The sequence below is a fragment of the Corvus brachyrhynchos genome, unplaced genomic scaffold, assembly GCF_000691975.1.
Source record: "Corvus brachyrhynchos isolate BGI_N302 unplaced genomic scaffold, ASM69197v1 scaffold126, whole genome shotgun sequence".
Taxonomy (NCBI): Eukaryota; Metazoa; Chordata; class Aves; order Passeriformes; family Corvidae; genus Corvus; species Corvus brachyrhynchos.
The window spans coordinates 3,945,175-3,958,040 of NW_008239283.1; the positions used below are offsets into that span (position 1 = coordinate 3,945,175).

Consider the following 12,866-nt stretch of genomic DNA (forward strand, 5'->3'; position numbering starts at 1 on the left):
GTGTCTGAAGCCAGTGACTGAATAGGTAAACAGTTTTCACTATCACTATTGAGTGTCTTCTTGGCTGGAGGTTTTTCCACTTAACAGTTCCATTAATGTATTCTAAAAACATATTGACGTGTCTGAGCTTAACCTTCAACTTGACCGCTTTGTTATGTGTTATTCCACACAACTTTGCCAAAGCTAGAATACCAGAACATGTGGTCTGAGAGCTTTCAAATATTAATAAAACATTTTAGGTGGGTTTTTCAGTCACATGTCGAAGAGTGTTAGAGAAAAGCCTAAGACACCACAACCATTCTCCTCTAGGCTCCTTTTCAGAATCATTAACAATGCAGATGTGGCAATTTGGTGCATCTTACGTTAAATCAAAGGCTGGGGTTTTATTACTTTGGGATTTTTTAAATACCTAGTATAGTTCAGGAGCAAGGGTAAGATCTATCTTACATCTTCTGGGGCACTATTTTTGGTGAAACACCCTTGATTATTTCTGCAAGGGAGTCAGCTCTCTTTGTTCTAGTTTTAGGACTGCGTGCTGTGATTACTGACACACAAATGTAATGGTTGCTTGCGCAGTTTTATATAAAAATGTTCTAAGTTCAGATTCCTTAAATAACCCTTGGTTAAGTTGTTAGTGCTGAAGTGTTGGCTTGTGAGTAGGAGGTAAATTATATGTTGTAGTGTTATATAAAACTGACTCACATGAGTAGGTGAGAATCCCAAGAATATCAGGACACCCACACCAGTGAAAGAAAGACTCGAGCTTCCTCTGTACAACATGTTCCAAAGCCTGCATTAACAAGAAACAGCTTTAATTTGCTTGAGTAGTAACAAAAATTTTCAGTGTTTTAAAAAATGAAGTGCTACTGCTTTGACTGTTTGCCTTGGAAAACGCATTTGAAAGGGAAGGAGTTTGTTCTGAAAAGCTACCTGTAGTTCTAAGTGGTTTTTCCTGGATAAATAGCTGCTGAAAATCAATCAAGAAGTTAAATTATCCCTACAAGCAAGCAACAGATGTATTGGATTGCTGTACCCCTTTAGTTTTTAATCTGCCATGTAAGGAAGCACAGCTCTCTAGAGAGGATATTATTGCAAATATTTCTATCATTACAAGAAACCTCTAACACCAGCTGTTTGACTTGGTAGGATCCTTGGTTGTACAGACCTTAATCCCAGTGTGTTGTTAATCAATATTCCTCCAAGAGTAAAGTTCAAAATGAGATTCTTTTTCTTCACAAAAATACCTTGCTGCAGTAGCCATAATTAATATAAGAAACTTCAGCTGTATTGTTTGCATGGTTAATAGTGCTGACATTTCGAAAAGGGTGACCTGAATGTAACCCAGACATACAGAAATAGAAATGATTTTCATTTAAATGTTTGGTCTTCCCTGAAACTCAGTTTATAAAACTGTGTTAGCATTAACCTCCTTGTTATACAGACTATTTTTTTGTGGCTCTATGACACATTCCTCATGAGTTTAGCCTCAGTTTCCTTCTGTTTCTCCAATGAACTCATCTGCATGAAATTTTAAAAGATCTGCTTGTCCTTCTGCTTTGCAAAGTTGGTTCCAATCTTCTTGACATCAACGCAGCCAGGAACTCTTTCTGTGTTTTTTGAAGTTTGATAAATTATTCTTTCTGTCCTTTTAGAGGCAGAGCTTTGCTGATAGAGCTTTCAGAGGGCTCTTTCAGGAGTTTTGGGTTTCTTTCTTAGTTCTTTCACCTGTTTTTTTGCTTACTTCAGGTTTCTCTCCAAGGTTTGCTGTAGTAAGAATGTGTAAATGCACCTTTGCTTGGTGCTTGATACCTTTACAACGTATCAAGCACTTAGCCTATTCCGATAGTGCTGGAAGTCTGTTTCTGGGGTTCTGACTCATCCAGCTTTGGGTGGTCCCTTCAACTACGGGATCCTCTACATCCAGAAGAAAGCTAGGGTTTGTGTACAACCTCAGGTGCTTGTGTTTGTTCTCTTTAGTGAACAGCAGTAGGGTTTTGGACCTGTGTGCACCTGAGGTGCACCAGCACAGCAGACCTTGCTCTCTGCAGGCGTGTTCGCTCACCAGGGTACATCCTCACTCAAAGCTCTTTGTATTTGCTTGAAAAAAGAAAAATGTAGTTTTATTTTCAAGCTAATACACCTCAAAATGCTGGGGCTGTTTTAATCTAGTGGGGGCCCAAACTATGGTTCCCTTCTATTTATGAAAGATCCTACTGTGTCCAAAGGCCATTGCTAACCCTACACCGTAAAAGGGTTATGAATAGTAGGAAGGTTGTAGCAGCATGTGCAGTGCATCCCAATGAGGTTCTACTGCTTTCTGCTAGGAAAAAATAGGAGATTTCCTTGATGAATGGACAGAGATTCAAACACAAGCCACAGGATTCGCTCTGAAGAAGGGAAACATTTAAAGATTAGATGGGAAAGAATCTAAAAGAATTTGCCATTGACTGGTGCTTTTTTGCACAGTTGGACTTTGCTGCTGAGAGTAAGTGCAACTGAGACATCTCAAATGATTTTTTTTTCCGTGCTTTTCTGAAACTTTTGACCATGTGGGCTGAGCTTATAACAGGATATGAATCTGCGTATCATAGCTCTGATTTATATTCTTGGATAGAACTATTATTAAGGTGTCATATGAACAGATGGGATATGAATGATGAAGCTCAGATTGGGTAACTACCAGTTGAGAGGAAATGACTAATTGAACTTCAGAGAACAAGAAGTCTGTCTTCTTGCAGTCAAAATATGTGAAACAAAAATACATATTTGTCCCTTCAATGTAGCTGAAGATCTGTTTCTTCTGCTTTGACAGCATGGAACCTTTATGTCCATGTTGGCAGCTTGTCTGACTGCAGTAATATAGAGCATACTGAAGTTTGTTTTAAATAGAGGCAGCATATTTTTAAGATTATGTAAAGTATTGCTTTTTAGCAGCTTAGTGCAACTAACTATTAGGTATCTTGTTAAGTTCTGTGTGATGTGGGCTATAAAGATGGGGAAGTTCTTTAAAGTTCTAATTGTTGTGATTATGAACTGGAAAGATTTCATGATTTTCCTCTCAGTAATATAAGCTGGTTTTCATTGCCCTAGAATCCAATGAAAAAAATTTGGACTTCTTATCTTTTGTAACTACATTAAGCAGGCATCTTTAGGATTCTTATTTTAAAACTGTGAAAGCTACACAGAAGAATGCTTTAAAATGCATTATTTATATATATATATATATATATATATAAAATAAATGGAATATCCTCCATTTCCACTTATATTAGTTTTATTTCACTTCTACCTGTATCATAAACTCAATCTTGTGTGCCATGTCAAAATTTTGTCACGTGTGAGTGTCAATAATGTTAATTAATTGGCATAAATTAGCAATTTAAAAACTGTAGCTTTTCAGGAATTTGAGTCTGAGCAGTGTGGATCCAAGCAGTGATTCATGTCGCTAACTGTATAATCACAGAGGACTTTACACATTCAGATAACTCTTAACTGGAGCTTTAAAACCAATTTAGTGCACTCGATTGATCTCAATCTGTGATGTGTCTGGTCGAATTTTAAATGCTGGAAAATGGATGGATTGCAAGTACAGGAAGAAAATCCCAACTACTTACAACAAAGCAATTTCATCATTGGGCAGGAGAAGAGAGCGAATACTTACTAGCAAAATATCACTAGACATAACCAGCTTTAAGCATAGGGGTGTTTCTGTGTCTCTGTTTCTATTGGTACTGCAGAAATGAGGAAGAAAAACTCTTGATCACTTAATGTAATCTCTGTTTGCAGAGTTATTGTGGGTAAAGTGATGGCAGCTACTTCGTACTTCACTTCATTTACCAGCAACAAAATGATGAGTTTCTATAAAAGTCATCAACTTGTTGCTGCTACATAAGAAGTTTAACTTAGGACATTAAGTGGAAGTTAATAGACATGAAAACAGGAGATACTCTATAACATCAAGGATTTTATGAGTACAGTCTGAAAATGAGTGCAAAAAGAAAAACAGAACAATTTCTTATTTGTCAGCAGATAAAGTCATCAATGTTTAAGTGGCTACAGTTCACTCTAATGAAGAAATTAGCTTTATGGAAGAAGTGTTCCTGTGGTTGACACACTTAAAGTTAGTGGGTTTTTATTTGCTATTCAGCTTCTAATTGTCAGAGCCATTTGTAAATCACTCTGGATTTCTTCATTTTTGCTTGTTATTGTGAAAGGAAGAAGGAGCATCCAATCAGTTCGCCTGTGTCAAAGAACAGTGCAATAGGATCTTACCTATTCTCACTTTGTTTTCTGTGTGTCTGAACTGGCAGAATTAACATGTCACTATTTATGCAATTCTACTAAAATTTAAGTTGATATTACTGAGAAATACTGTATTTATCAGCAGATGTTGGCAAGAAACACTTTTATTCCTGTCCTCTTTACCACATTTTCTTGCTACCAGATGCAGCTTGGCTATTGCTATATTTGTACTTCTGCTCTGATATTCTTATAATAAATAATCTTTATTGTTGAGGAAGATCTGTGGCTTATTCTTGAGCTGTCTCTGCTCTGTAGCTGTTAGCTGTAGTCTTACTCATTTGCTGCGTTTTTGTAAGGAGTACTACTGCAACAGTAGGTTATTGTGCATTCCAATTGATTTCAGGCCTCAAACTGTTTTTTAAAAACATGATTAATGTACTGAAAGCAGTTGGCCTCAAAGAATCTGCAAAAAAGAAAGACTTGTTTTGTAAACTTCAGTTCAAGCTATTAACAATGAGTATTGAATGGAAAAAAAAAATCTGTCTTTGAGCAAAACCTGACATTATTTTTAAATTAGAATTGTGTGTTAGTCATCTGCAAATAAATGTCTTTGCCCAGCTGCAAATCACAGACATTAAGGCCCCACAATCATGAGTTGCCACTAAAAATAATTCTCTTCCTGCTTTTTTTTTGTTTTGTAAATCTGTGAAGACTTGGGGTCTTTGTTTTGTTACATTTTCTTCCTTTGTTTTCATTGCTCCATCCCTAACATCTGGGGGTGGGGCGTAAGTTGCAAAGCAATTGCAAATAGATAGTTTGTTGCTTGTAAAAAATGAAGTTGTGTAAGAATTAATTTTTAATTAGTTTTTTACCTCAGTTGAAAGAAACTGCTGAAATTAGTAGACATTGCTATTTATGCTGGCAGGCAGAGTGAGCAAACAGCAGTATACTCTTTCTGAAAATATCAAACATTTTATCTTTTTTTGGCCAGCTACACTAACTTCAGAGTAGCCACCACTAAAAAAGCAGTTCTGTATTACTTGGAAAGAATTTTCTGGATCAAAATACAGAATGCTTGTATCTTGGTTTGTTAAATTTTGTTAAAGACACTAAGAGCTGGAAGATCTTTCCCATTTTTTCATGGAAGGAACATTATGTTTGAGTTACCTGGTGCAATATGGAATATGGAATCACAAATGGGTAAAATGCCTTTAAGAAATGCATGTCAAAGATGGTATTTAATGTTTACAAAATGTAAATGTGCTGAACAGAATTTACTATTTATGACTGGGGACTTGGAGTTGTCATTGTCTTTACACAGAGTGGCATTGCCAAGTGACTCCAAAATGGGCAAAAAATCAAATTCATTTTCTAATACTTTAGCTGGTACAATTGTTGGGGGAGAGAGAGTATCTGCTTCTATTTAAAAACAAATGTGACAGGTCTGGAAAGCACATTTTTAAAATCAATCTGACATATAGATAATCCTTAATCATGAAGCAGCAAAAACATTGCTGTTTCTGAAAGACAGAAGAAAATTGAAGATGCACTTCTTGCCTTGGAAGTGTCTCTTATGATTACAATTAATCTATCCCTGGACTTAAGCAGAAATTCAGTTTTGCAATTGCAAGTTCTGCAGTAATGCCAGCAAATTCAATAAATATTTTTAAAGTAATTGTCATACTTACTTTCAGTTCATACCAAATTCACTTTCTGTAGGTGATATCTGGAGGAATGAAGTCACCTTTTTTCCTTTCATTGGTTCAGTAAATCCAGAATTTAAATTTATAGTAAACAATTTGTAAGTATTGGTTTATGTATTATATTTAGTATTAATTTCTGCTTCCCTCCCCCCCCCATTTTTGTTTCTTATTTAGGTGTATGATTGCTGATGAGGTAAGTGATGTTCCTGTTCCTCTAACAACATTTTTTTGTGTTGTTAATGCACTTTGTGCAGATGTGACTTTTTTTGTTTGAGAGTTGTGGGCAGAAAGGCTGGTAATGAAGGAATCCTAATTCCTGTGATAGTCAGCAGATATCCTGAAAATGCCTAAGTGAGGAAAAAATTGAAACCAGACAGAAGTTTAGAAGAATCCTTGAGAAAACTTAAAAGGCTAATTTTAATTGTAGGTTAAATCTCTGGTATTATTACATTTTAAAAACACTGACTCTGTTGGGTTTTTTTTTAGAGTCCTTTATAATTGCATAGCTAGCTATTTTTAATGGATTATTAGACACTCCTGGCCCAGGGAGATTTTTAACAGCTATGGTTTCCAAAGGTGAATTTTTTAAAGTGCACTAATCAAGTAGCAATAGTAAAATTCATTGTGTCCATGCACTTGAAAATATATATTATGTTCCATTTAAGGGAAATCTGAGTCCAGCATGTCTTCTCAGAGAGAAAACATTTTTGTAATAACGCTCTTGATGTGTTGTCAGTATAAAACCTTTCTGAAAAAGAGAATTGCTATAGTCTCCCAATTCTAATCTGGGTTTTCTTGACACACTAGGAAGGAGAGGGAGATGGATTATTGGTATTTAAGCATCTCCTCATACTATAAAAATCTCATTACATCTGGAGATAAACTATACTGGCACAGAATGTGAAATATCTGAGAACTGTGGAGAATACAGAAGTATTCAGGGGAAGAGGAAAGGGGAGCTTGGGAAAAATCAAAATATCAGCAGTAGCTATTTTTTTATTAAAACAGTTTGTTTCCCTCCTTGAACTAGACAATGAACTGTGCATAATTATGTTAGCAATAAAAAGTCCTGGAATATACATTTCTTCAAAAGAAATAATGTATATTTTATAATGACAAGAGGTGTGGCACTGGAGGAAGTATTGTGCACTGGTATGTATCCTGTGCTTTTTGACCTATCTCTAAAATAAGAAAATGTTGGTAAAATTAAATATCAGTATTGTGAGCTTGTATGCAAAAAGAAATTATCAACGAAAACTCAAGATCAGAGAATTACTGTATGTATCCCTGGAGTGTGTAACTATGTAAGGATTAAAGTAAGATAGTAAGAGTATTTTTTGTGAGGTATTCTACAAATATGTTTCCGTTTTTTCTCAGAGTGGGGACAGACGAAGTTCTTCCCCAGAATTACAGCTTTACTGTCATCCATTTCAATGCTGGAGAAAGATGGGTTTAAATCAAAACCCAAGACTATCATATTTTCTACAGTTTTTCTAGGGTCTCACATTCTTGTGACCTAGCCTGGTGATCAGCTCTGTGGGATCTACATCCAGCCATGGGTGTGCTGATGCCAAGAGTGCTGCTTTTATTCCATATTCATTTCAACTCAGTGCCTGCATTATCACCAGGGACTGCACAGCCTGAGTGAGGGAGACAGCCATGGCAGCAAACGAGAAATGAATGTTATTTTGTTGGTTTTTTTTTTTCATTTGGATTTGTTTTCAGATTAACTGAGAACTACTGGTGACACAAGGGGAGATTGCAGGAAAATTTTAAGGAAAACTTGGCAATTTTGAATGAAAACTGCGTATCACAGTAGCTTTCCTATTATTTTCTTTCTAGTAATAGTAGAAAAATTCACTGTTTTCTTTTGTACTTGGGAAATCTCTTCATTATATCATTACATCTGTCCATTTAGACACAACCCTGGAGATGTAAATTGTTGTTTTATGTCTCGCTACTGTGAGTAGTTAGACAGCAGCAAATCCACTCAAATATCCACTGGACTCCATGAAAAACCTGCACAGAGTATTTTAAGGCCCATGTCTGCTTTGATGTTTAACAGGAGTTGGGAACTCTCTCTTGCCATGTGAACAAGTAGAGAAAATAGCTGCATTCTTTGATAAAATCTTGAAGGTGGGTTGGTATTTTTTAAACAAAACCCTAAATTCTGAATCTTATAATCATCTGTTGCCATGATTATTCACAGATGGGAGCATTCCCACCTTGACGGTATGAAGCAAGTACTTTCCTGTTACATATAAATCTGTTTGTTGAATCTTCCCCTTGCCTGTACATCTGAATTCTCACTGTCTGGGCTTTCTCATCTGTGTTACAGGCCCAAGAGAAATGATCAGCTCTGGTGAATCAGAGCATTAGTTTCTTTTTGTTGACCCTCTGGGTCAAATCCAGAGCTCTTCCCACAGGTCCTTGTTCTTCACTTGCCTATGAAATTGAGGACAAAGTTGTTTTTATTGTAAGAAGGCATCCTATATATTTCTTTCCTTTGCATAGTCTTTAAAAAATGGTTTTGGTAGCTTCACAAGTTAAAGAGTTTGATCTTTTTGGTATACCCTATTAAGACCCTGAACTGAAAATCTTCTGAAATGAATGGAAGTGCTTCTTCTGACTTTGATGAGCTAACCAGATATAACACATGTATTAATCTGTTTAGCTAGAAACATCTTGTTTCATAAAAGATGATCTGTGGTAACAAAGTGATAATTAAATACATACTATACAACTAGCTCTTTGACTGGGTTTCCTTTATTTGGTTCTGTCTTTGCAAATTCTTCTGGGCTTTTCTGAATGGAATATGCTTTCTGAGCAGAGACTTCTGGTTTTGATGTTGTTCTTTTCTCTTTTCTTTTCTCAGATGGGGCTAGGCAAAACAATTCAAGCAATTGCCATTTCATATTACTATAAAAATGAATGGCCTCTCTTAATTGTGGTGCCTTCCTCTCTGAGATATCCTTGGGTGGATGAGATGGAGAAGTGGATTCCAGAACTCTCTCCAGACGACATTAGCATCATTCAGAACAAAACTGATATTGGGTGAGTAAAGTTTGTTACTCTTCTGCAGTAAGGCTTGCTTACTACTCCTGGCTCAAGCAGAGCCACCCTCTGGGGTATCAGATACACCCTCTGGGATATCAGCCACTCCTCCCAGTTTTGTGTTATTGTATTATAGCAGTTACTCATTTTCTTTGAAGTTGAGAGATCTGCTTTTTGCAAAGTAGCAAATGCCTTTCTGCTGAAAATTAGATTACTTCAGTGTGTCTCAGAACAAGTTATTTCTCAACTCTAATGAATTCATTAGCTTCTGTAAAACATTTTTGGAGAACTTCTGGTGTACATTACAAAATAAGGAAGTAATTACTGTTAGAATTCCATTTAGCACGCTGAGAAAATTTGTAAGTTCGAATAAGTAATCCCTAAATAACTGAAAAGGTCATCATGACCTACACTTTCTATCTTTAGACTTAATAGCATGAATTCATCAGAGAGCCTATGTCTTGGGTGTTATTAGAATAACTCTCCTATTACCCTGAATTGCAAGGGTGTTTTTAGTCTGCTTTGCTGTAAATGACTTGGTTGATTTTATGGTAATGCTTAGATGTTGTTCTAAAACTTGGGTGTGAGGGAGACTGATCTTCATGTTTTCTGGGAGTATCAGAGAGTGACTTGACTGCCAAGATGTGCTGCTTGGAACCTTCCTAGTAACCACAGAAATCCAACTGAAAATGCATTTTGAAAGCTTCATTGAAGGGTAATTCCTACTGATAGTCAAAATTTAAGTTGATCACAGGAATATGGAAACTAAAATTAGCACCTTTTAAGGTATTTATCTGAAAGGCACTCAGAGCTTATAGGCTGGATGCGGGAAGGGGAAATGTGGACTGGGGAAAATTATGGGAAAATTAAATGGCAAATGAAATTCTGTTCTTTTAAGATTTTTTTTAAAGGAGTAGACCTTAACCATTATTATTTACTTTTATTCAAAAAAAAAGGAAAGATGAAAACTTGGGTTTCTGCTTATTTAACTCCCAGGAGGCTGCCTAGCTCTGAGGTTGCTGTTGAACTAATTGATATTTTAACATTAAAAAGTGTTTTATGCATTTGTAAGAAAATGCAAAAATACAGCTGCCAAATTAGCATTTTGTTAAATTCTGCTTCCATATGTTAAGCTTTGATTTCTCTCAGTTTAATACTTTGCTTTTCTTCAAAACTTCAAGAATTAAGTTTACTGCTTGAGTGTTGTTTAACTTCTTGATTAAACCAGGTTAAAATATACTTAGACATCAATTTAGGTTCATAATTTCTGGCCAAATTTGAAAATGGAAGTTTCTTGAATAAATTAGTTCCACTAAAAGAAATAAGTTTATTTGTAATTTTTTAAATGTACCCTTCAGAAAGGGTAAGGGAAAATCGTGCTTTCCTGGTTGCTACATTTATCTGTACAGTGACAGCCAGAATCTGCAGTGCCCGCAGTGCCAGTGCTCAAACCACTGCCCTTTCCATATCCAGGAGCATGAATGTGTAGGTGCATTTACCATTTTTCCTGTTAAATCATCAAGGAAGCTTCAGCTTCAGCTTGCTTAGTTTCTTGATCTCTTGCTGCTGAAGAACAAGCAGAAATGATGCCAGCAGAGCAGTGGTGTCTGACAGATGGGCATACCAGCTATGACCCTCATTCTGATGACTTGTGTGTCTAACAGCTGTAAGAGTTTCTGTGCTGCTCAAAGGCTTCTGAAGGGCCACAGTGCTCTCTAGTGATTTTAAAATCAATTAATGCCTTGGACCTGTATACGTCTTTAAATTTGTTATAAATAGTTCATTTTCAATTACATACCAATTTTTCATCTTGTGCCATGTTGACTCCCTGCTCCCAGTGTTTTTGTTTTCTTCATGTTCTGTTTAAGCAAAAAAGCTGGGTAACAGCTCTGACAGGAAGCTGTGAGGTTCAGCCCAGACTGTACTTTCACAGTGCCCAAATACTCAGGGACAGTCTGGTTAATCCTCTCAGGCTGCTTGTGAGGGGACTCTTCGTACCCAGAGCAGTAAAAAGCTTGCACAGAGACATCATTACTTCAGGTGTTTGGGTGCTGATAAAGACCTTGGCTTGTGTGTAACTTTTTGTGCAGGAAGTGGGTTTGTCCTATGACGTACTCTGTAAGGAGCACATGGTGAAGCAATGCAGCCAGATAATAAAATTCCTTTGAAATGCAATGTGTGTCTTCTGAAAACGATTATGAATTATGTGTTTGATAAGTGTGAGATATTTTAAACACCAAAAGCTGTTGTTGTTAGCCTCACAGCCCACTTGTCAATCAATCCAAAAGGAGACATACATGCCTTCTGAGATTAGTTTTTATAATCTCTCTCTTATATTAATTGTCCTACAATGAAAACTTGCTAAGAAAACTTGTGGATTTTCTTTTTCAGGAGAATATCAACAAGCAGAGTAACCATTCTGGGGTATGGGCTGTTGACATCTGATGCACAGACTTTGGTAGACACTTTGTACAGGCAGAACTTTAAGGTGGTTGTGATTGATGAATCACACTACATGAAATCCAGAAATGCTACCCGCAGCAAGATTTTACTGCCAATTGTGCAGAAAGCTCTCAGAGCTGTTCTCCTTACTGGAACTCCTGCTCTAGGAAGACCTGAAGAGGTATTTGACGTGTTGTGCTTGGTTTTGGTTTTGGTTTTGAGGATGGTATCAGTAATAGATGAAGAGTCTTTTAGTTTTCTTGAATATATTCAATTACATGCATTATGACATCAAAAGGTGCACTAGCTGCATCAGGGAGGACAAGTATAAGAAACTAAACCAATGTCTTTTTGTTTGAGTTGACTTTACAAACTTGTTTCAAGCTTGTGCACAGGTGACTTGAGACAGTGTTTCTTGTAAGAAATTAATCTTGTATGTTACAGACTGATTGCTGGGTGAAATAGAAAATAGAGCTTAAGGAGAGAACTGCTTGTTTCTCCTGTCTAGGGGAGTCTTTGGTAGACAAGGTCTTGTATTAAATCTTCTACTTTATCATCTGATAAAGAAAGCCCTTAGTTTATCACTGGTCTTTTGAATATTCACTTAAGTGGAACAAAATATAGTCTGTGCTTGTTGCACATCCAGAGTGACAAATTTTCCTTTGAAGGAAGTTCAGCTTATGGAATTAGGGAGGAGCAGAGAGGTAACAAAAACCCTCTTGGGTTTTATACTGAACCCAAGACAACTGTCTTTATTTATCAAATGTAGGGGAAAATGGAATATAAGAGCTGAGCTGTATTCAGGGAAATTAAAAGAGCTAAATAAATAATATTTTATGCTTCAGAATTCCTCACTGTGTCAATAGAATTTATGACAAGACCCTTTATGAATTTAATTTGTTAAGAGAGGTGATAACTTGAGAAAGATACCCATGGTATGGAAAAGGGCTTGGTATATCATGAGTACTTACTTAAAACTTTAAAACAAATATTTATGTTTATGGGTGGGGATAATTATTAAAACTTCCTGTACAAAGACACTGCAACCAACCCTGGACAAAGTTACAAAGTGTAATACCTTTATATAGTACATTGGTACTGACACCAGTATCATTGTTAAAGGTCTTTAAAGGGAATTCCATACAGGCTGTCCTTGATTACAGCGATGAGATCAAAATTCATGAACGAATGGAATATAATTTGGGACTTTTTTTTTTAGTGATACTGAGGTTCTGCTGTGGCTTATAAGGCAGCATATAAAAAGCATTAAATGTCTTTAATCAGTTTTGTGTCATAAGCAGAATCCTTGTATAAAGTCTTTGAATGTATGGAAAATGATCCCAGAAGCCAGGAAGCTTTGACAGTATAACAGCTTGTAAAGTAGGATTCTTCCTGCTTAAGGTCATCTAAACTGGTATTTAACTA

The 12,866-nt window shown here is 36.3% G+C and overlaps 1 protein-coding gene across 6 annotated transcripts in view; it reads left to right on the forward strand.

Annotated features, from left to right (window-relative positions):
- Positions 1–12,866, forward strand: part of ZRANB3 (zinc finger RANBP2-type containing 3) — a 43,540-nt gene that overhangs the window by 12,573 nt on the left and 18,101 nt on the right. For 4 of the 6 annotated variants that reach the window (XM_008638214.2, XM_017740249.1, XM_017740252.1 and 1 more), the window contains exons 3-5: positions 6,120–6,138; positions 8,821–8,999; positions 11,391–11,622. In XM_008638214.2, the coding sequence (XP_008636436.1) occupies positions 6,120–6,138; positions 8,821–8,999; positions 11,391–11,622 (430 nt within the window). Of the gene's footprint in view, positions 1–2,349; positions 2,486–6,119; positions 6,139–8,010; positions 8,082–8,820; positions 9,000–11,390; positions 11,623–12,866 lie in introns of those variants that run through there. The other 2 variants (XM_017740250.1, XM_017740251.1) reach the window with 2 other exon arrangements.